We start from the raw sequence: 18390 nt of genomic DNA, 5'->3' as shown, positions 1-18390 counted from the left end.
TGAAGCTATACTAATATCTGACTACTGTATGTTCTGTGACTTTGCCCAGCCGAGAACTTTGGATATCTAACAAAAGTAGGATCAGAAAATGAAGACTATACTGTTATAGATGGAAATATACCTTCAATGATTTACCAATGCATGCCATGTGATTTTCAAAATCTATCGTACAATATATAAAAAGAAATTCATAAAAGAACAAAGATGATAATTAGATACAAAACTCCTACTACTCAAAGAAGCGCCATGACTATTTGTAGATGTGCATCGATATCCCTTTGAAACCATGTTCATTTTATAATTCGACATTTCTTCAAGGTCTCGCCATTCTCGGCCAGTGCCCCAAAATCTTCAATATACAGCACCCCCTTGCGATCAACTAGAATCAATTTCTGACCATCCGGTGAAAACCTCATGGATGCGCACTCGCTCAGCTTGTTTGCATTCGTTACATCCACGACCGCAACAACTCGCCGGTGCTCGCTCTCAGCTCGTAGAAACTGCGTTAGATACACAGTGCCAGATCGATCCAAAAACGCAATCGCATTGCTCCGTGGTGAAACCGAAGCTTGATGAATAGATGACCCAACTTCATGAAATCGGTTCCGTAATTTGGGATTCAATAACGTTCCGCTTGAACCACTGTTTGACGAGGACGAAGTGATTCCATAGGCTGCAGCTGTAGCTGCTTTGTATTGTGCAAAATCATCGTCATCGTCCGTATTAGCTGTATTTCCGTAGCCGGATGAGGAACTGTATGACCGATTGAATTTAGATTGTCCAGCATCTTGAGCCGCCATGATTTCAACTAGTATCGGGTGCGCATCTGACGCTACCGAGGACACAACTAGATAACGGTTGCCGGCAAAAAAGCGTACAGAAGTGATACCTTCTGATTCCTGCGAAGGATCAACCCTTCTTGACGACCTGATAACTAATCTTGGGTTTGCGGGATCATATAAATTTATAACCATAAACCGCGATTCCATTGCTGTTGAACAGGCAAGAAATCGACCATCATTTGAAAACGACATCGTTTTTAGTGGATCGCGATATGGCATATCAATCAATATGGGCTTGGTCTTCAATTTCCCAGAGCTGCCACTACTAGTTGAAATATCCATTAATTGACCAAGATTATGCAGAATAACGGTGGGTTGCTCAGATCCAGATCGTCGATCCCGTGTTGTTACCGCGCATGCCAATAGCATTCCATCGTCAGATATCGCGATGCATCGAATCGCGTCTTCAGATATTTCGGTAAATACCGGTGCACCAGTACGATCCAAGTCGTGTACACGTAATACACCGTTTGTGCCAGCAATAACTAGAAACCGGTTGGAAAGCGCTGCCATGCTTTGAGCCCACGCTATACTTCGAATCCGATCATCAGAATCCCGTTTCGTACATGTTTCCCAGCCTGCTCCATAATCACCAGATGCTTTGCCTACACAAATCAATGTAGGAGTAGTTCCGAGCTTGTACTGCGTGGGAACTGAATATACTTCCCATCTTTTCTCGGTTACAAGGGCAAATTTGCGTGTATCTGGAGAAATGGCACTTGCTTCGAAAACTTTACCACGAGGAATAACAGAAAACCCTCGACTACTCTGCGTAGGAAACCTTGCATCTTTTCGATAGATTGGAAAATTTTCTGCAAATTGCTTTTCCCGTGCTTCATCTTCTGGAGTCATCATGACCGGCATATAAGTAGGACGACCAGCCATGCCCCATGGATCAACTGCAGAAGACGAGGATTGAGACACCGATTTGAACGAGGGTTGAGATATTAATGACGAAGGCGGCGTAAAGGACGAAGACGTGACACTACTATCGACCTCATCGGCCATACGCCTTGACTGACTACTACTATTCGTTGTAGTGCTTGTTCCAACTTGTCGAGCAGGTATATCTGAAGAGCTGTTTGCAAAAGTTTGCCTAGCAACCGAGGAAAACAAGCTCACAAGACTCGTTTTGGGCGATGGCGGATTCGGCGTGCTACCAGAAGCACTTGATGGCCTTCTGTCGACTCGATAATCTGAAGGATCGTTAGATGAGGATTGTCCGCTTATTGTAGAAGATTTCCGTTGTGAGTCAACATCACTAGGAAGTTTTAAGATTAGCAAAACAGGAATCTGCAAAAAAATAACCAGGCAACTTGACGTACATGCGCTCGGAGTTGTTGCTCCCTCCAGCATCTATACCTGAACGATGTAAATTCGGTAATCGTGGTGACTGCTTGCGAGATGAGCCTAATCTGGATGACAATGCAGTATCTTGTTGAAATAGTAAGCCTGCAATTATTGTTAAAATCGTCCAAATAGCCCAACAGATAAGCAACAAACCTTCTTCTTCAACTTCTTCTTCGCTACCAACTTCCTCAGGAACTGGTAAACCAAGTTCCTTCCGCTTATCAATAACAATATTATAAATGCTACGTAATGGAACGACAGGTTTTTTAAGTTCGGTGGGATTCCCGCAGTTTGGACAGACTTTCAATTGGAGATTTGGTAGCCTAGAACGAGCCCATTGTTCTGAAGCCACACAACCACAAGAAAGAACGGAAAAGTCATTCGCTGGAACACCATATTTCGCTATTGGACAGTGTAATTCTTGCAGGATTGCATCAAGAAACTGCGTCCAATCATCTAGAGCTGCAGTCGATGCAGAAGAGGGTGAAGAGTTGCGGTTGCTGTGAGATATTCGGGGGGCGTTTCGATTAGAATGTGACGATGAAGAAGCTCCCGAATTGGAAGATATAGATCGAGGTTCAGTTGGGATCGAAGAAGCTTCCATGCGATGTGCGGATGAGATGGTCGAAAAAGAGGACGAGCCGGTGGAAGGAACAGAGGCAGGTTGCCGGACTTGAGTGGTTTGTGAATTTGGGGAAGTTATCAGAGCAGAAGGAGGTGCCATGCCAGGCAACAAGTTGGCAGGAGCCATTCTTGGAAAACAAAAAACAAAAAAGCTTAGTGTCAATCGTCGATGACTTAAATAAGGACCAGCTAAATAGTAACGACGATTACAAGCTTGCTCAGTGACACTCGTAAAATGAAAACAGGAGAGACAAACTCAGGTCAAAGAACGCGCGCTGAGGAACCGGAGTTTCAAGGGCTCAGCGCGGACGTTCAAAAAGTATCGGAGTTGTCAAAAATATTGTATGGGCAGCGATATTCTGTAGTTTTGAACGACCCCAGTGTTTGACCGAAATTGAAAGGAACTTGTGAGAGCCGCGCTACCGAAGCAATAGCGAGCGAAGTGAGCGAGGGGAATGAACTGGGAAGTCACCGACAAACAAGCAATCGAGTAACGAGCGGTGAAATCCAGGAAGCGCAAGTCTCCCAATGGATGAGCTTGCTTTTGTTCTTGTTCGCGCGGTCTTCTTCTCCTGTCGACTGTACTCAAAAAACGCGAAACGTTCCGAGGTCAGTTGCCCAAAGAAAAGCCCGACCGGCGACCGGCTCGTGATGGGAAGAGCACTGAAGATGGCGGAGAGCGGACGGTCACACAGGCTTGCCGGACCCGCTACCCACTTGCTCTATCCGACCCAGATGTAATTGCTCGGGTAAACTTGCGTGTGTATTTTATCATGCACTATCTACTGGGTGTCTCTTTGATTGCAGCGTAAAATACATTGCGCAGAATTAATTTTTTCAGTAAAATCTAAGCGTTCTTACAAATATACATGAATATGTATAACGTAATATTGTGTATTTAACGTAGACTATATACAATCTCACCGAAAACAAAAGGACTTGTTTATATCCATCCTCCTCCTCGGTGCAATTCTCGAATTATTCGTCTTCCTTCGATGGTTTCCTTCACAATGCCTTGAACATGTTTTGGTTGAACAAGACCATACCTAAAAACACAGGAAAGAAAAATTCTGTTAGCTTAAACTATTGTTTTGCTTCTCCTGCCTCGATCCTAGCTCAGTTGAGCCACTTACCAGATTGAAGAGCCTTCTCCGTCAAAGTAAATTACATTGCCTGCATAGGCATGTCCGCTCACATGAGCTGTAAGTGTCACACGAATACCTTCACATGTCACTTCGTCGTATGAAAGGTTCTTGGCTTTCAACACTTGTTCGAACTCGTTTTTCAACATCGGACCGGCAATGCCACATCTAGTTTGTCTAAGTTAGCCTACATTCACGTATTTTCTTGTTCTGATTGCGTGCTCTATCCCCATTCGAAAATGCTCTTATTTCATCGTTTTTGTAGATCAAAATTGTTTGGCTCTAGGACACGTCATCTCACATCAAAATTGAACTTCAGAGAGCTATAAAATACCTAATATCTCGTGCCGTGTGCGCGCAAATGGCAATAATAGGCTGCTTTGTTGGAATTGCCTCGATCTTCTTTTCGAACTCGGAAACGAATCCCGACATGCTGGGAATCAGATATCTCTTCATGAATTCAGGAACCTGACTGGCTTGCACTTTGGGAAAATACAAATTGTCTGGGTACATGTAAATCGACCACGCATCTTTTTCATTTGCGGTTTGAGAAGGCATATCCGTACTAGTCAACATAAAATTAAAATCCGCCTATCTCAGTATTCTTGTAAGCAGTTGTATCTGACAATCATTTTCTTGGATTGTCTCACATCTCTTTTCAGTCCTGAGCTTTGTAGCTGCTTTACTAGCGCTTCGAACGAAGATCCGTCTGACTCGGTTCGTTTAGGCCACTCTTAGAATGACTGTTAGTCAGATATTCTTTGGGTACAAGTGGATATTTATACATACCCGAAGTTCCAGTACATATCAACAGATGTTTTCCAATTGCAGGTGCAGTGCCGAACAAAACTGCGTTGGACTTTATAGGACTTCTGGCTGGATACTCGGGCGTGCAATAGGTGCATCCAGTATCAAACTCAGGGTTCGGACATTTTTCTATATACCCGTATTCAGGCTGATTTTTGTTTGTGAAATTATTTGCAATCTCAACTGAAATCCTTGCTCTTGACTCTTGTCGGAGCAGCAAGCTCGACAGCGGGGAGCGGAATCTAGTGAACAATTTACCAACTGCTAGAACCTGCATTCCTATTTCCTTTTCGTACTATCTAATGACCAAACGTAGATACAATATTGATAGAATGATGCAGCTAAAACTTGCAAACCCGCGAGCGATCATATTCAAGCAGTCTAATGATGACTTTAGCAAAAGCTGCAATAGGTTCTCTAAATTATTGCTTTCGGTGTTAAACCTACAAATAGAATTTATCTGATTAAATCCGTACGTCTGACATGAAGGTCTTGGAGGCTAACCATATTGGGAATACAGTAAATAGGTCCTAGCCAGGTCGCGGCTAGAACTAAATAAACTGTCGTTGCTGAGGTTCCTTATTAATTAATTAATTGCTATTTCAGTAATGAAAATAAATCTGTGTTGATATACAGTGACAAATCTCTTTGAATTTCCAAAATGGGCTTGCTAGATAGTTTTGCACTGTTCCCTTTGCAAGCAAAGTCGGATACATATCAGCGATCTTTGGATCAAGAACTGGAAAAAGAAAAGGAAAAAGAAAACGTTAAGCCAACGACGATCACCGGAATCAAACCCGAACGATTACGAAGTCTCGAGCAGCAAGTACGACAATTTTCTCAATCGCACGGTCGCTTGGGTCATAGAAAAGCAACTTTAAATCATTTATCTGAGATTGACAATAGGACACTTCGCACAATGTTATTAGAAAATGTCGTCGGTGCTGCTCAAGATTGCGAGCGTCAGTTTGATGAAAGTTCGCTTGATAAAAGTACAAAAATTCTAAACTGTAGTAATACTACCATCAGCAGTCAGAACTCTTCAGAAGCCCTGAATTTTGATGATGACATGATTGAGAGTTATGACAATTCGATTGGCGCGAGATACAGGTTTGATGCTTTATTCAACAATTCTGAAGAGAGTCTTTTAAGTGAATCTAGTACGCGCCCCTCCACACCAGATGGTCAAATACTGGACTTAGAATCCGGCTTTAGCCAATTAGATATACCACAGACACCAGAAGAAATCCGTCTGCGAATACCAGAGTTACTACGGACTCTAAGTTTACAGCTGTCTCCAAGTGGTAAAAAAATCAAGGATGGCTGGTTATTGGTGAATGAGTTTCGAGAAATCGATGCAAGATTGCGAAGACTAGAAGCTATTGGGGTTGCAATTGAGCAAATGGATAATATGAGATATCTAATACCCTCAAAAGATGTCAGCGATGACGAACTAGATATCAGTACTGATATTGAGCTGTCTACAGAAGAGAGCGAAAACGGTGTTCAGGAGGACTACTTCTCAGATGACAGCGAAGAGCTGGAACCTTGCGAGATTAGCTTGGATATACCGAATGAAGGCATCGAAGCGCAAGAAGACAATAGATACGCAAACAATAAACCTCGAAAGAACGTCTCCATGCAAGGGGAAAGTCCTGCATGTCTAGAATCACAAGCAGCCTCACGTCGGAAAAGTCAGGGTCACGTTCGGTTTTCCGAAAGTGTAGTTGTGCGGGAATACACTGAATACATCGACGAGACCAGCGGAACTTCCGACGATGAATTCTGGAGCTTTTGAGCCCGCTACAGCAAGCAGAGATCTGGCAAATTCGGCCAGATCATTTGTAGTTAAACCAATGAGAAGAAAAATCGCATTTGTGTTAACTCAATTTCAATTTTTGATCGGTAGCATTTCTTTGCTATCACAACCATATCGCCTTATCAGCTGGCTCGGAGATCTGACAGATAATGAAATCCTATCCAGTGGCTGACACAGACAAATGGAAAAGAAAAATCGTCACCCTAGCCTCCACCATTGAGTGGGACTCCCGGATATAGCATAAACCAAATAGTAGATTTTCCTTAAAATCTGAACTTGTTTCAGCACAGAAGTCGACGGTAAACTTCCATCCAATTAATCCGATAAGAATAATGTAACTTTTTATGACATCAGACAGCGCACCAAATACAGCTGGACAAGTCTGCTGCGGAATACGTACTCTACATCACGTGCAATATAATCCCGTTGAGGCGCAGTGGACTTTGCTCTCTTTTGGCGAGGACCGTGCTAAATCTTTTATTATTGCACTGGACCATTGTCTTAGTTTGTGCGAGTCTGAGTTCTATAATGATTACATAATAAGGAAATGTACTTGCACTTTCTTATCTGCACTTCTTTTCTAGTTTTTCTCTAATCGCACAACTAGCCCTTTGCTAGCTCCACCGCCAAGACATACTCCTCGGGCTGGTCACGTTACCGCGGTCTAAGTCCTCGAGCGCAAGCCGCACAGTACCCATCGAGAGAGACAATAAGCCGACGAGGGAAGCTGGCTGGATATACGAAAGAAGACAGAATTAAGTGAATAGAGACCGGAAATTTACTTGATGAAAAAATTAGTTTCGACCATATATGAGCAATCAGGATATGTATGTTATTATATACTTTCTGCATTTTTTAATCTCTGTTGACTTATGCTTTGGGGAGTTTTTCGATGACGTTCTCCATCATGCGCCACGTGCAAGTCCGATGCACCATGCCCAGAAAACTATGAAGATGGCGATCGTGAGGAGAGATCGTGTATATAAGTCCTTGCCAAAATCCACAATTCCCAACAATCCTCCTCTGTTCTCTTTATTTTATTGACCATCAATTTCTACCTACGCGGACTCACACTCTAGTCGTGTTCTCTATTTTGAAATTTTCTTGCTTGCTTCTCTCCTCTGTGAATGGTAGACATCTCTTCCTCCTCGGAAGCAAACGACCCTCCCGAGTCAAAGTCTGGTATATGTGGCCTATCTCACAATACCAACCATTCTTCTCTTCCTCAGGATATTGAACTCTCTGACGAGCCTCCCCCGCTAGCTCACTTTACATCTACATCTCAAATTCATCATGGAAAAACTCATGCTCACTCTGCACCTCCACACACGGTCGACCCCGCTGTCATCGCTGCTCTGCTTGGCACGGACTGTGACAAAGGTCTTCCTTCCTCAGTCGCTATCCAGCGCCTGGCTGCCGATGGCAAAAACGCGCTTGAGACTGAGTCTGGTTCTTCCATATTTGGTATTCTCTTGAGACAGGTTTCCAATTCTCTCACTCTTGTTCTTCTTATAGCTATGTCATTGTCCTATGGTACTCGTGACTGGATTGAAGGTGGTGTCATCACAGCTGTAATTGCTCTTAATATCGGCATTGGTTTCATTCAGGACTATAATGCAGAAAAGACAATGAAGTCTTTGCTTTCTCTGTCGGCTCCTATTGCTACTGTTCTTCGCGATGGTCAGCTCAATAAGATCAGTTCTCAGGAAATTGTTGTTGGTGATGTAATTAGTATCAAAGTTGGTGATGTGGTTCCTGCTGATATCCGGTAAGTTTTGTAGCCAGCTGAAAACTTTGCAAAAATAAATAAGCTAATTCGATCTAGGTTGTTTGATGGTATGAATTTAGAATGCGACGAAGCTCTTCTTACCGGCGAGTCACTTCCGGTTGCTAAAATACCTGGCATAACTCTCGATGATCCATCGATTTCAGTAGGAGATCGTATAAACGTTTGTTATTCGTCGTCTAGTGTTGTTAAAGGTCGTGGAATGGGTATCGTTATTGCAACTGGCATGCGAACTGAAGTTGGAAAGATTGCTCAAATGCTAAAATCAAGCTCAGCGTCTGCAACTCTTACATCTGATTCGACGTCTGAATTTATCGAAGCTGAAAAACCAAGTTATTTGGTAAGAATTGCGAGACGTACTCTGGAATATCTTAAGAACACTCTTGGTCTCATAGGTACCCCCCTTCAGGTCAAACTCTCCAAGTTTGCGATTCTTCTCTTTGCTCTTGCGATTCTTCTTGCTATAATTGTATTCAGTGCTAGCAAGTGGAATATTACTGATGATGTCTTGATCTATGGCATTTGTGTTGCTGTTGCAGTCATTCCCGAATCTCTTATTGCTGTTCTTACCATAACTTTATCAGTCGCGACCAAGGCTATGGCGTCTGGTCATGTTTTAGTGAGAAAGATGCAAGCTTTGGAAGCTCTTGGTGGTGTTACAGATATCTGCTCAGATAAGACTGGAACCCTGACTCAAGGAAAAATGGTGACTCGTAGAATTTGGATCCCTTCTATAGAGTTCCCACAAGGCAGTGTTATGTCTATTCACGATACGACTTCACCATTCTCTCCCTATTCGGGATATATAGAGGCCGGTGATTTGCATATTGATAATCCTAGTAGCTTGCTAGACCGTTCTGATTCGGGGAAGCTGAAAATGTTTTTGAATGCTATTGGTCTTTGCAATCTTGCTTCAGTCGAAAATAAGGCAAATGACGATATTGCTAAGCATGAGACTCTGTCTCAGCGACTCTCCCTGGCTCTTGAACGATCTCTAAGTCATGCTCATGCTCATGCTCCTAAAAAGATTTCTGAAAAACAGAATTCCGTACCGAAGGGCGATGAATGGGTCGGACACGGCGAGCCAACTGAAATCTCCCTGCAGGTATTTGCCATGCGTTTTGATAATGGTCGTGAGGAACTCCAAGGACGTGGCTGGGAGCAGCTTGCTGAGCACCCTTTTGATTCTTCGATCAAACGCATGAGCGTTGTTTATAGAGCTCCGAATAAAAAATGTTTTGTGTTCATGAAAGGCGCTGTCGAGGCTGTGATACCTTCTTTGAGAATTAATTCTTTTGATTATGATCTTGTTCAAGGGCATGTCAATTCTATGACCGCTGATGGCCTTCGAGTTCTTTGTGTGGCGTATCGCGAGCTCCCCGCAAACGTTGAGTTCAATGTCGACGACCGCTCCGAGATGGAGTCTGATCTAGAATTTATTGGTTTGGCCGGTCTGTATGATCCCCCTCGTCTAGAGACTGCTGGAGCCGTTTTGAAGTCCCAGCGTGCTGGTATTAAGGTACATATGCTTACAGGGGATCATCCTGGTACTGCTCGTGCGATTGCATATGAGACTGGAATTTTATCTGGATCCATGCCTTTGACGCAGCTACCGAATGCTGTCATGGTTGCTGCAGATTTTGATGCTATGACTGATGAAGAAGTCGACGCTATGCCAGAATTGCCTTTGGTTATTGCACGTTGTGCTCCTGCTACAAAAGTTCGTATGGTTGATGCTCTACATCGTCGGAAGGCATTTTGTGTCATGACTGGAGATGGTGTGAATGACTCACCTGCTCTTAAACGAGCTGATGTTGGAATTGCTATGGGCTTAAATGGTTCTGATGTAGCAAAAGATGCAAGTGATATGATCCTTACAGATGATGATTTCGCAAGTATTGTCCGTGCAATAGAAGAGGGTCGCCGACTGTTCGACAACATTCAGAAATTTCTGGTGCATCTTTTGATTTCTAACATATCGCAAGTGATTTTACTGCTATGTGGTCTCGCATTCAAAGATGGAAATGGCATTTCGGTATTTCCTCTTTCTCCACTTGAGATTTTGTGGGTAAATATGGTAACTTCTTCTTTCTTAGCAATGGGTCTGGGTATGGAGGAATCTCAGCCGGACATTATGTTACGGCCTCCGCATGATTTGCGCATTGGCGTGTTCACGTGGGAAGTCATCGTGGACAAAATGATTTATGGAACTACGATGGGAGTTTTATGTCTTGTTTCGTTCATCATTGTCATTTATCCTGGAAATAATGGGAATCTAGGGTTTGATTGTAATAAATCATACAATGATACATGCGATGCTGTGTTTAAGGCGCGCGCGGTTGGCTTTGCTGACTTGTCGTTTCTGTTACTGATTACGGCTTGGGAAGTCAAGCATTTTGGACGCTCGATTTTTAATCTGAATCCTACTCTTCACAAGGGGCCTTTTTCAGTTTTTCCTGCGCTCTATTATAATCGATTTTTATTTTGGGCTGTCATTGGTGGCTTTGCTTGTACATTTCCTGTTATTTATATTCCAGTGATCAACAATAAGGTGTTTTTGCATCTTGGAATCGGCTGGGAGTGGGGAGTTGTTGCAGGTGCCTGCGCAGTGTATATTCTGGTTGTTGAGGTCTGGAAAGCTATAAAACGCCGCTTCGGCATTTGGTCGGGCCGTGCTTCTCAAACCGTGCTCGAACACAACGACTTTGAATCAGGAACTAGTGTACCCGCAAATGCAATCAATCCTCTATCTGTTGCTCGGGAATCGAGCTCGACTTCCTCGACATCAGATTCGGCGAGTGCTGTCATTACAGTTGATGGTATGCGTGCCAGCTCCGAGGTCAAAGAAGCGAAGAAAAGTGAACTTGTAGTGCATACACGTGATCGACATAAGTGACTCTCATGAATCATCGAGTAATCATCACTCGTTTATATTTTTTATTATTATGAAGTTGGTATAACGTTAATAAGTTTTTTATTCATTATTTTTTATGTACTTTTTGATAATATATAACTGGGGAGAAATTAATGGTGAACGTAGGCGGTCTAACTGTGACTGTGGGTAAGGTGCAAGTGAATCTCTTGGGTAAGAGGAATATCTAACTTCTTACGTTAACGATTTTGTTTCAATGGGACCAGAGGGTCACCGGTCGGTGAAATATGATTCATTGGGACGGCTTTTGACTGGAGTCAGCCCTTATCAGAGTTAGTCATTTAGTTAACAAACTGAAACAGAACCAAATATAAATAGAATTAGAGTGAATTGTCTAAGTTGCACAGCGCAATACTGAAAACATTTTTTTAGTTTTAGAACATTTTGCAATGGTATCTATCGCAACTCATGACGGCTATGCTGCTCTTAATGGTGAGGTCCTGCCTACGGCATTTGAATCGACAGCCGACGATATTCAAGACAAGATCGCATTGAAAAGCACCATTTCGCAGGCTTTGGATCTTCGACATCATCTTACTGAAAATCGAAAATGCGTCGTGCTAGTCGTCTGAAGATGGCGAGTGCTTATCTTGCAGATCCAGAAATGAAGTCCCTTGCCGCAGGACTACCAGCAGCCGAGCTGTTTCCCATCGCGCGTTTAAGTGGCTCAGTACTGATGCCCAAATCAGAACCAGAACGAAGTTCGGGATCCTGGAAAGGCGACGGCTTATTAACGGAGACTGTTATGTTTGACAAAGATAAACAGAGTACACAGCGTGGAAGTACAAAATATGATCTGTCCAAGGCTCTCCAATACGAGCAAGGTTCAGGCGCTCGTCAACTCCTTTCGTTCTTGAAGGAACATACCAAACATATTCATAATCCAAAGTTTCTAGACTGGGATTGCACCATGTCTGGCGGAAACATGCAAGCGATAGAAACTATATTTCGAATGCTTGTTACGGCCGGCGACTACGTTATAATGGAAGAATTTGTGTTTCCTGAAACTGCCGACTGTCTGCGGCCCATGCGATGCAAACCTTTACCTATACCAATTGATGAGTTCGGCATTCGCGTGGATTTGCTTGAAGAGGTATTGTCTTCTTGGGATTTTACTACTCGAGGTGCGAAACGTCCGACCGTTATCTACACAGTTCCTACTGGCCAAAATCCCACTGGAGTTACGATGAACGTTGCAAGACGGCGAGACCTCTATGCGATGGCTTGCAAATATGATATGATTATCATTGAAGACGATCCTTACTATTTTCTTCAAATGCCAAAATATCAGAGAAATCGCGAGAATTGGATCTCTGTTCCCAAGAGTAACAAAGATTTTCTTGAGTCGCTCGTGCCCTCTATGTTGAGTTTTGACGTTGAAGGCCGAGTCCTCAGACTCGACTCGTGTTCTAAAGTCGTAGCCCCTGGAACTCGCTGTGGTTGGATAACTGGCAGCAATCAGTTTATTGAACGAATACTTCGCCATAATGAAGTTTCTTTGCAAGCTCCTTCTGGTCTTTCAATGGCAGTTCTTCATGGTTTGTTGGTTGATTGCTGGGGACAAGACAATTACCTCAATTGGCTCGTTAACCTTCGAGCTGAATATACAATTCGTCGAAATGCGATTTTGGATGCCATGGAAGACTATCTTCCGAAAGATATAGTGTCGTGGGTTCCACCTACTGCGTAAGTCATTTGTTCTGTCATCTTGGAACCACACTACTAACTAGTCATAGAGGTATGTTTGTGTGGATGGAGCTCGATTACGAAAAACATCCTTTGAAAGAAGAACTCAGCATCGAGGCACTTGAATATAAAATTTACGAAGAATCTGTTGTAAACAAGGTTTTGATCCTCCCTGGCGGATGGTTCAAAAGTTCGGAATTTAGCCGGCCCAGGGGAATGTATTTTAGAGCTACGTTTGCTTCTGTATCACAAGACATAATGAGGCTTGCTATCCAGGAATTTGCACAAATAGTTAAGGTGTCATATAAGAAGTAGTTTAAGATATTTGTTCACTTTTCTCTTGGCTGTTCCGGTGAACTCGAATTGGTGGAATCCAGTTTTCGTCACTTTATTTTCCAAGATTTTGGTACAAACAGCTCAAGTGCACCTAATGATTATTCCGGGGAGGGATGAAGTTGGTTTCACAGAATCTGACTATGCCTCCCTTGAATTAACACATAATTTTAGTTGGTAATAAATTTTTGATATATATCTAGCTTAAACTCATAAAATGGTAAATTTATTTCTCGAGAAAGGCTTGCTGCAAAGGTAGCGTATGACAACAACTAATTGCAATAGGAACATCCTGCATTTACACTTTCAGCATTATGCTCCATTGGAGGAATCATGGGCTATGTGTAAGCATTCTATATTTGCCCAATTGATATTGTTGACAAATTTCGCAATAGTCGAAAAGGTTCTAGACCGTCATTGTTCGGTGGTCTTGGTGTTGGTCTTTTGTACGGAGTGAGTGGTAAGTCTTGCTGAGATCCTATGTTTTGTTGCACTTGAGTCTTTGAATCGACTATTTTTCTAATCAATTGATTTAAGGATATTTATTATCGCAGAACCACGAAGGAGGAATTCAAACAGCGCTTGCAGCTTCGTTGGTATGATAGATCACTGACATCTGGCGCCTATTTTAATTTGTTTTAGATCCTTGCTAGTGCAGGTGCTTCTCGTACTATTAAGACTCGTAAGCCTGTGCCAATTGCTTTATTTTTGCTAGGAACGGTTTCGACAGCTTATTATTCGAAAAAATATTATGACTTCTATCTCGCCTAGTTATAATTATGCGTACTTCTATCTTGGAAACTGTTTTTTTCAACGGTACATATATTCTCGTTATCTAACAATACACTCTTCTCAATTTACACATCTGAATGCACAAATCCATAATCATTTTCACCGACCTTGCTAGTAAATTTCCTCTCTACAGATACAGGACGGGCAATTTGTATTCCACTCACCTTGATGGATAATTGATGCATCAATGAAGATCCCAAGATTGGCCTGTCTTCCTCTGTACGAGGTTAATATGATAGTGAAGTTAGGGATAATGCTAATTTTTTGTGGCCTGTTAAACAGATGTTTTCGCAATTGATGAATCATTCCGTCCAATGTTACCGCCTTTCTGTTTGACAAATTCTCAAATCTATTGCTACTAATCTTCGATCTGCATCCTTAGCTCCGATGTACTGTTTAAATCTATATCTGAGAAAAAAGTATTTATATGATCATGGTAAATAATTATTGCCCTTTGAACTTGCAGCAAAACCAGTTGCGTCTCTGATTAGTTCTCTATTCGTGTGAGCTGAAATAGTTAACGGCTCCGTTCTATGCTTAATATTCGGATTGGTATGCTTCAAAGCCTTTTAAAGTTGATTTTAAGATCTTATTAAATCTCCAGTGCATTGCACGATTCACAAAAGATAATACGCTAATTACTTGCGCTAATAGTCTTGTCAACAAGTTGGTTATACGAATTAGAGGATTAATAATAAATTTACGTCATATTATCTCGATGTTAGGATTAGGTATCAATGTTTTATATACAGTTTATGTCCCGGTGGCCGAGTGGTTAAGGCGACGCCCTGCTATTGACGTGTAGTTCAGGCGTTGGGTTCTGCCCGCGCAAGTTCGAATCTTGTCCGTGACGTTTTTTTTCCCCTTGATTCGTGCTCTAACAGTGAGGGTTGTACTGACATTTACTATACTTCAGTTGAGATTTTTATTCTTAGATGTCTTGTAAATCAGATACTGCCAAGCTCCGGGGTGCGTAGAATTACGGATCAGATTCAATTTCTGTTCACGAAGGGGATCTACGAGAATGCATATGTAAAAAGTCTTGATTTTCATTTTAGACTACGAGGAGTTCGACGAATAAGCAAATTCAAGCAGAAAATGCAGTAGGCGGTCTTTCTTGTCAAACAAAAAATCAGGGTGACATCATTCGTCAAATGTCACGAGAATTTGCAACTATCAACATGAATTGATTAACCGTGTGGTGGCTTTTACAGCAAGAAATTTTGAATATGAACTAACAGTGAATCACATCACTGTACAGCGGTCTTCAACTTCGCCATCGTCTGCCAAACTAGTCTTCGAAGATGTATTATTTTTTTGACTAGATGTTCTATGACGACGACGGAAATGCCGATGATGATGCTGATGTAATTGCGGCAATGGATTTTCAAAATTGTCCGGAACACTAACCGCACTTTGCTTTCGAGAAATATTGCGATCGCGCCATCGGCTGCGAGATGTATGACGGGAAAAGTCAGATTTTTCTGAACCAGTTGTGGTTGTTGGGGAAGAGTGTACGGCAGACGTAGATGCTGCTGCCGTGTTCACGTCTGAATGCGCTGAAGTTGCTGTCCCATCTGTTGCAGGGGTGGTTGCTATAGTAGGTGACTTAGAATCTATGAAGCCTAATCTCGTCGCAGGTTTAGACTTTAATTCCTCATCAATATATGTTTCTCCTTTCAAATTAAACGCAACAGTTTCAGTTTCTGAACCAGCAGATGTCTGAAACGAATAGGTTGTCGCAATTGAGGAAGAAGTGGAAACTGGAGAAATCGATTGCTTGGCAAACGAGTCAGCTATATCCATGAATTCATTTTGTGAACAAGCTTCTTCAGTTGTATCATTAATATGTACAAGACGATAAAATAAAAGATAAGGCATTTCTTTGTCCATAATATCCTGATAGCTTCTACTAATGATCCGATTCGAAGCAAGATCATCGAAAAACAGCCATCTATCGGTAGCAAGTTCAGCATCTGCAGAAATGACTTCCTCATCAGATTCATCGCTATAAACTGAAGAAGAATGCCGCTGCATTATATCCATTCTGCTCTTAAATAGTGAATCTCGAACAGCAGAAACATAATGGCCCGAATTGACAGAACTTCCACGGTGGAATACAACTGATTCTAGAATCAGTCGAAAATTGCCAAACAGTGCATCCCCTTCCGTACCATCAGAGTCAAGATCATCAGCCACAAAATGCGGAAACTCAATGACTTCAGGTATAATAATTTTTCGATCGTTCTTCTGTGCTTTACCTTCTGACGACCAAGTATATCGTTTCAGACAGATAGGAAGCACTGGTCTCTGTTGTGTAAAATGATGAACAGATTTAATATTCAAATCGGCATTAGCATAGAATGGCAAAATCTGCAAGAAAGTCCAGGCCGGTAATGAAATTTCATTATTTATAGTTCTGATTGTTGATCGTCTGCCGATTGATTGAGGCTTACTTTCCAATAAGCTGCTTCTAAAGGAAGAAATTTGCTCGGGACCATCAGATGTAGATACTGTTGCGGTGTCGCTAATTGCCGTCTCGTCCGATGCGCTGATCATTGGAGTTCCATGATCCAATAGCTCAGGTGATTTTCGGAGTCGAGTTAAACTTTGGACACTTGAAGAACTACTCAGTCTCTCCAGTACCTCTGGTCTAGCATCAATGGTACCTGAACGCTGAGTTCGTCCCGATGGAACATCAGCGTACTCAACATACGACACTGCTCCTTTCATAATACTGCTAATAGATAAAGATCGTCTTCTCTCAATCTCTCTCCTAACAACAACAGAATCTGAAAAATAATCTTCCAGGCAGACCTCTAATCTAATGGGACTATCCTCACTCCCACCCTGGATAGGAACATTAAGAAGCCGTTCATTGATAAGCTTGTGGTCATCTTTCGCGGCTTCTTTCCCGCCATGCTGGATATCCATTTTCAGTGTCAACAGAGGCATAGCAAGCTTTTCGGCAAGAAAGACAAACGCCTCGCTCGTATCCTGCTGGCGATCTTTGCCTGCTTCTTCCCAGCCATTTTGAGCGAGACAAATCCTCAGCTGCGCTGTCACATCAGTGGTTATCAACTTACCGGCGCGTAACAAATTTACCCAAAGGCGAATTATAGTTGCAAGCGAACGAAGAGGGTCGTCTGCTGGTATCTGGCATAAAATGGGCTCAAATGATTCGAGTCGCGCATACATAGCAAAAAGCAAGGAATCAAGATAACATGTAACTCCTTTTAAATTTTCCGCGCCCTGCATAGGCATCAGAGTCTTGGGCGTTTTATTTGGCAACTGCAAAAACATATCCGAATCTGACTTCTGCTGAGAAGGATAAGATTTTGAGATGGATGAGGACCGACTTCCATGGGGAGATACCGAGTCAGAATCACTGGAAGAGCTGACCCCAAAATTGACACATATAGGACTTGTATGACTGAAGGAATATGACCATTGAGACGACAGTCCAGACAAAGGACACTCCTGGATGCTTAGTAAGACACCGTCGCGCGCTTCGTTGTAAAATTTATAGAGTTCTGCCGCTTTCTCGACATTCCCTGAAGCGTATAGAGAGCGGACAACGAGCTTAGCGTTCTCAGTTGAACATACAATTCCGATTCCTTCTAGAAGTTTTATGACTTTAGCAGTCGGCTCTATGAGTTCGAGACTAGAAAACTTCAAACCATGTTGCAAATAATAAGCCAGGCCTGTCAACTCCTGTCAAATATTAGGAATAAGTACTAAAGACCATCAAAAGCAAGTATCCCAATAATATTTATACTGAGTTTTCTGATCCTACCTTCGCGTCCTTTGATCGATCTCGTTTAGATTTGAACATTGGCCTTGCTCAAGCAGAAAATCAACAAAAAAAATACAATCTGCTCTTAACTAAACAGCGCGTCAGCGCGTGACCTTCCGAGAGATAAAGAACAACAACAAAGACGAATGAATTGTGTTATGATTCTAGATAGCCTGTACTTTAAGCTTCGTAATTTTGTTCGTTCAAACAACACGCTGTACCTATCGAGCCCATTTAGCTTCAGTTAGAGCTTGGGAGAGTATGAAGCGCCGCAACGATCGATTGAACAAGCTCTCTTTAGTAGCCTAATTTCTGAACCCGATAAGGCCTGGAATTACCGAAAGACTCTTAATGTTGTCCAAAAAAAAATTCAATTGTTTACTGCAAAAGCCACTGCAAAATTATTTCAGTTGCATAGAAAAGCAATTATGCTCACTTCTAGGTGTTGTTCTACCTCGGAAAAGTTTCTTTCGGAGAAATT

At 42.3% G+C, this 18390-nt stretch overlaps 8 protein-coding genes and 1 non-coding gene across 9 annotated transcripts; 6 read left to right on the top strand and 3 right to left on the bottom strand.

The window, feature by feature from the left end:
- Positions 1–10: 10 nt before the first annotated feature.
- Positions 11–3434, bottom strand: V1516DRAFT_693315 (WD40-repeat-containing domain protein). Its single transcript, XM_066923891.1, has 3 exons — positions 2346–3434; positions 2168–2294; positions 11–2103 (listed from the first exon to the last, which is right to left on the bottom strand). The coding sequence occupies exons 1-3, from the start codon at positions 2941–2943 to the stop codon at positions 291–293; spliced, it is 2538 nt and encodes an 845-aa protein (XP_066775103.1). The 5' UTR covers positions 2944–3434; the 3' UTR covers positions 11–290.
- A 260-nt stretch (positions 3435–3694) lies between these two features.
- V1516DRAFT_681392 (Sucrase/ferredoxin-like-domain-containing protein) lies at positions 3695–5178 on the bottom strand. The gene is made up of 5 exons (XM_066923235.1): positions 4748–5178; positions 4609–4691; positions 4293–4549; positions 3950–4126; positions 3695–3862 (listed from the first exon to the last, which is right to left on the bottom strand). The coding sequence occupies exons 1-5, from the start codon at positions 5040–5042 to the stop codon at positions 3760–3762; spliced, it is 915 nt and encodes a 304-aa protein (XP_066775102.1). The 5' UTR covers positions 5043–5178; the 3' UTR covers positions 3695–3759.
- Positions 5179–5243: 65 nt separating this feature from the next.
- On the top strand, positions 5244–6914 carry V1516DRAFT_681387 (uncharacterized protein). The gene has a single exon (XM_066923234.1). It carries the CDS (start codon positions 5427–5429, stop codon positions 6561–6563), a length of 1137 nt encoding a protein of 378 aa, XP_066775101.1. The 5' UTR covers positions 5244–5426; the 3' UTR covers positions 6564–6914.
- Positions 6915–7873: 959 nt separating this feature from the next.
- On the top strand, positions 7874–8101 carry V1516DRAFT_605811 (uncharacterized protein; the record flags this gene model as incomplete). Its single annotated transcript, XM_066919272.1, has 1 exon — positions 7874–8101. A coding segment is annotated over one exon (228 nt), but the record flags the coding sequence as incomplete, so codon positions are not given.
- Positions 8102–11266, top strand: V1516DRAFT_629715 (uncharacterized protein; the record flags this gene model as incomplete). The annotated part of the gene is made up of 2 exons (XM_066919902.1): positions 8102–8352; positions 8410–11266. 2 exons carry the CDS (start codon positions 8102–8104, stop codon positions 11264–11266), a joined length of 3108 nt encoding a protein of 1035 aa, XP_066775099.1.
- Positions 11267–11852: 586 nt separating this feature from the next.
- V1516DRAFT_666519 (pyridoxal phosphate-dependent transferase) lies at positions 11853–13303 on the top strand (the record flags this gene model as incomplete). Its single annotated transcript, XM_066920750.1, has 2 exons — positions 11853–12988; positions 13039–13303. The coding sequence occupies 2 exons, from the start codon at positions 11853–11855 to the stop codon at positions 13301–13303; spliced, it is 1401 nt and encodes a 466-aa protein (XP_066775098.1).
- Positions 13266–14158, top strand: V1516DRAFT_570540 (transmembrane proteins 14C-domain-containing protein). The gene is made up of 5 exons (XM_066919234.1): positions 13266–13541; positions 13607–13665; positions 13717–13781; positions 13859–13917; positions 13964–14158. The coding sequence occupies exons 1-5, from the start codon at positions 13539–13541 to the stop codon at positions 14090–14092; spliced, it is 315 nt and encodes a 104-aa protein (XP_066775097.1). The 5' UTR covers positions 13266–13538; the 3' UTR covers positions 14093–14158.
- A 712-nt stretch (positions 14159–14870) lies between these two features.
- Positions 14871–14966, top strand: V1516DRAFT_t72. The gene has a single exon. It is a non-coding gene; the product is annotated as a tRNA-Ser (tRNA).
- A 392-nt stretch (positions 14967–15358) lies between these two features.
- Positions 15359–17948, bottom strand: V1516DRAFT_666517 (ubiquitin carboxyl-terminal hydrolase-domain-containing protein; the record flags this gene model as incomplete). Its single annotated transcript, XM_066920749.1, has 2 exons — positions 15359–17827; positions 17910–17948. 2 exons carry the CDS (start codon positions 17946–17948, stop codon positions 15359–15361), a joined length of 2508 nt encoding a protein of 835 aa, XP_066775096.1.
- Between the last annotated feature and the right edge of the window lie 442 nt (positions 17949–18390).

This window comes from Lipomyces oligophaga, assembly GCF_038497815.1.
Source record: "Lipomyces oligophaga strain CBS 7107 unplaced genomic scaffold V1516scaffold_9, whole genome shotgun sequence".
NCBI lineage: Eukaryota > Fungi > Ascomycota > Lipomycetes > Lipomycetales > Lipomycetaceae > Lipomyces > [Lipomyces] oligophaga.
This window is presented reverse-complemented; position numbering and strand designations above follow the sequence as displayed.

What these genes read in the sequence shown, in the direction of transcription:
- V1516DRAFT_693315 (XM_066923891.1), bottom strand. Translation starts at nt 2,943, where the DNA reads ATGGCTCCTGCCAACTTGTTGCCTGGCATGGCACCTCCTTCTGCTCTG. An exon ending in AGAAGAAGTTGAAGAAGAAG is followed by an intron (nt 2,295 to 2,345) that starts GTTTGTTGCTTA and finishes CAATAATTGCAG; the next exon opens with GCTTACTATTTCAACAAGAT. An exon ending in AGCAACAACTCCGAGCGCAT is followed by an intron (nt 2,104 to 2,167) that starts GTACGTCAAGTT and finishes AAAACTTCCTAG; the next exon opens with TGATGTTGACTCACAACGGA.
- V1516DRAFT_681392 (XM_066923235.1), bottom strand. Translation starts at nt 5,042, where the DNA reads ATGCAGGTTCTAGCAGTTGGTAAATTGTTCACTAGATTCCGCTCCCCG. An exon ending in GATATGTACTGGAACTTCGG is followed by an intron (nt 4,692 to 4,747) that starts GTATGTATAAAT and finishes AGTCATTCTAAG; the next exon opens with AGTGGCCTAAACGAACCGAG. An exon ending in GCTCAGGACTGAAAAGAGAT is followed by an intron (nt 4,550 to 4,608) that starts GTGAGACAATCC and finishes ATACTGAGATAG; the next exon opens with GCGGATTTTAATTTTATGTT.
- V1516DRAFT_681387 (XM_066923234.1), top strand. Translation starts at nt 5,427, where the DNA reads ATGGGCTTGCTAGATAGTTTTGCACTGTTCCCTTTGCAAGCAAAGTCG.
- V1516DRAFT_570540 (XM_066919234.1), top strand. An exon ending in GGAGGAATCATGGGCTATGT is followed by an intron (nt 13,666 to 13,716) that starts GTAAGCATTCTA and finishes ATTTCGCAATAG; the next exon opens with TCGAAAAGGTTCTAGACCGT. An exon ending in TCTTTTGTACGGAGTGAGTG is followed by an intron (nt 13,782 to 13,858) that starts GTAAGTCTTGCT and finishes AATTGATTTAAG; the next exon opens with GATATTTATTATCGCAGAAC.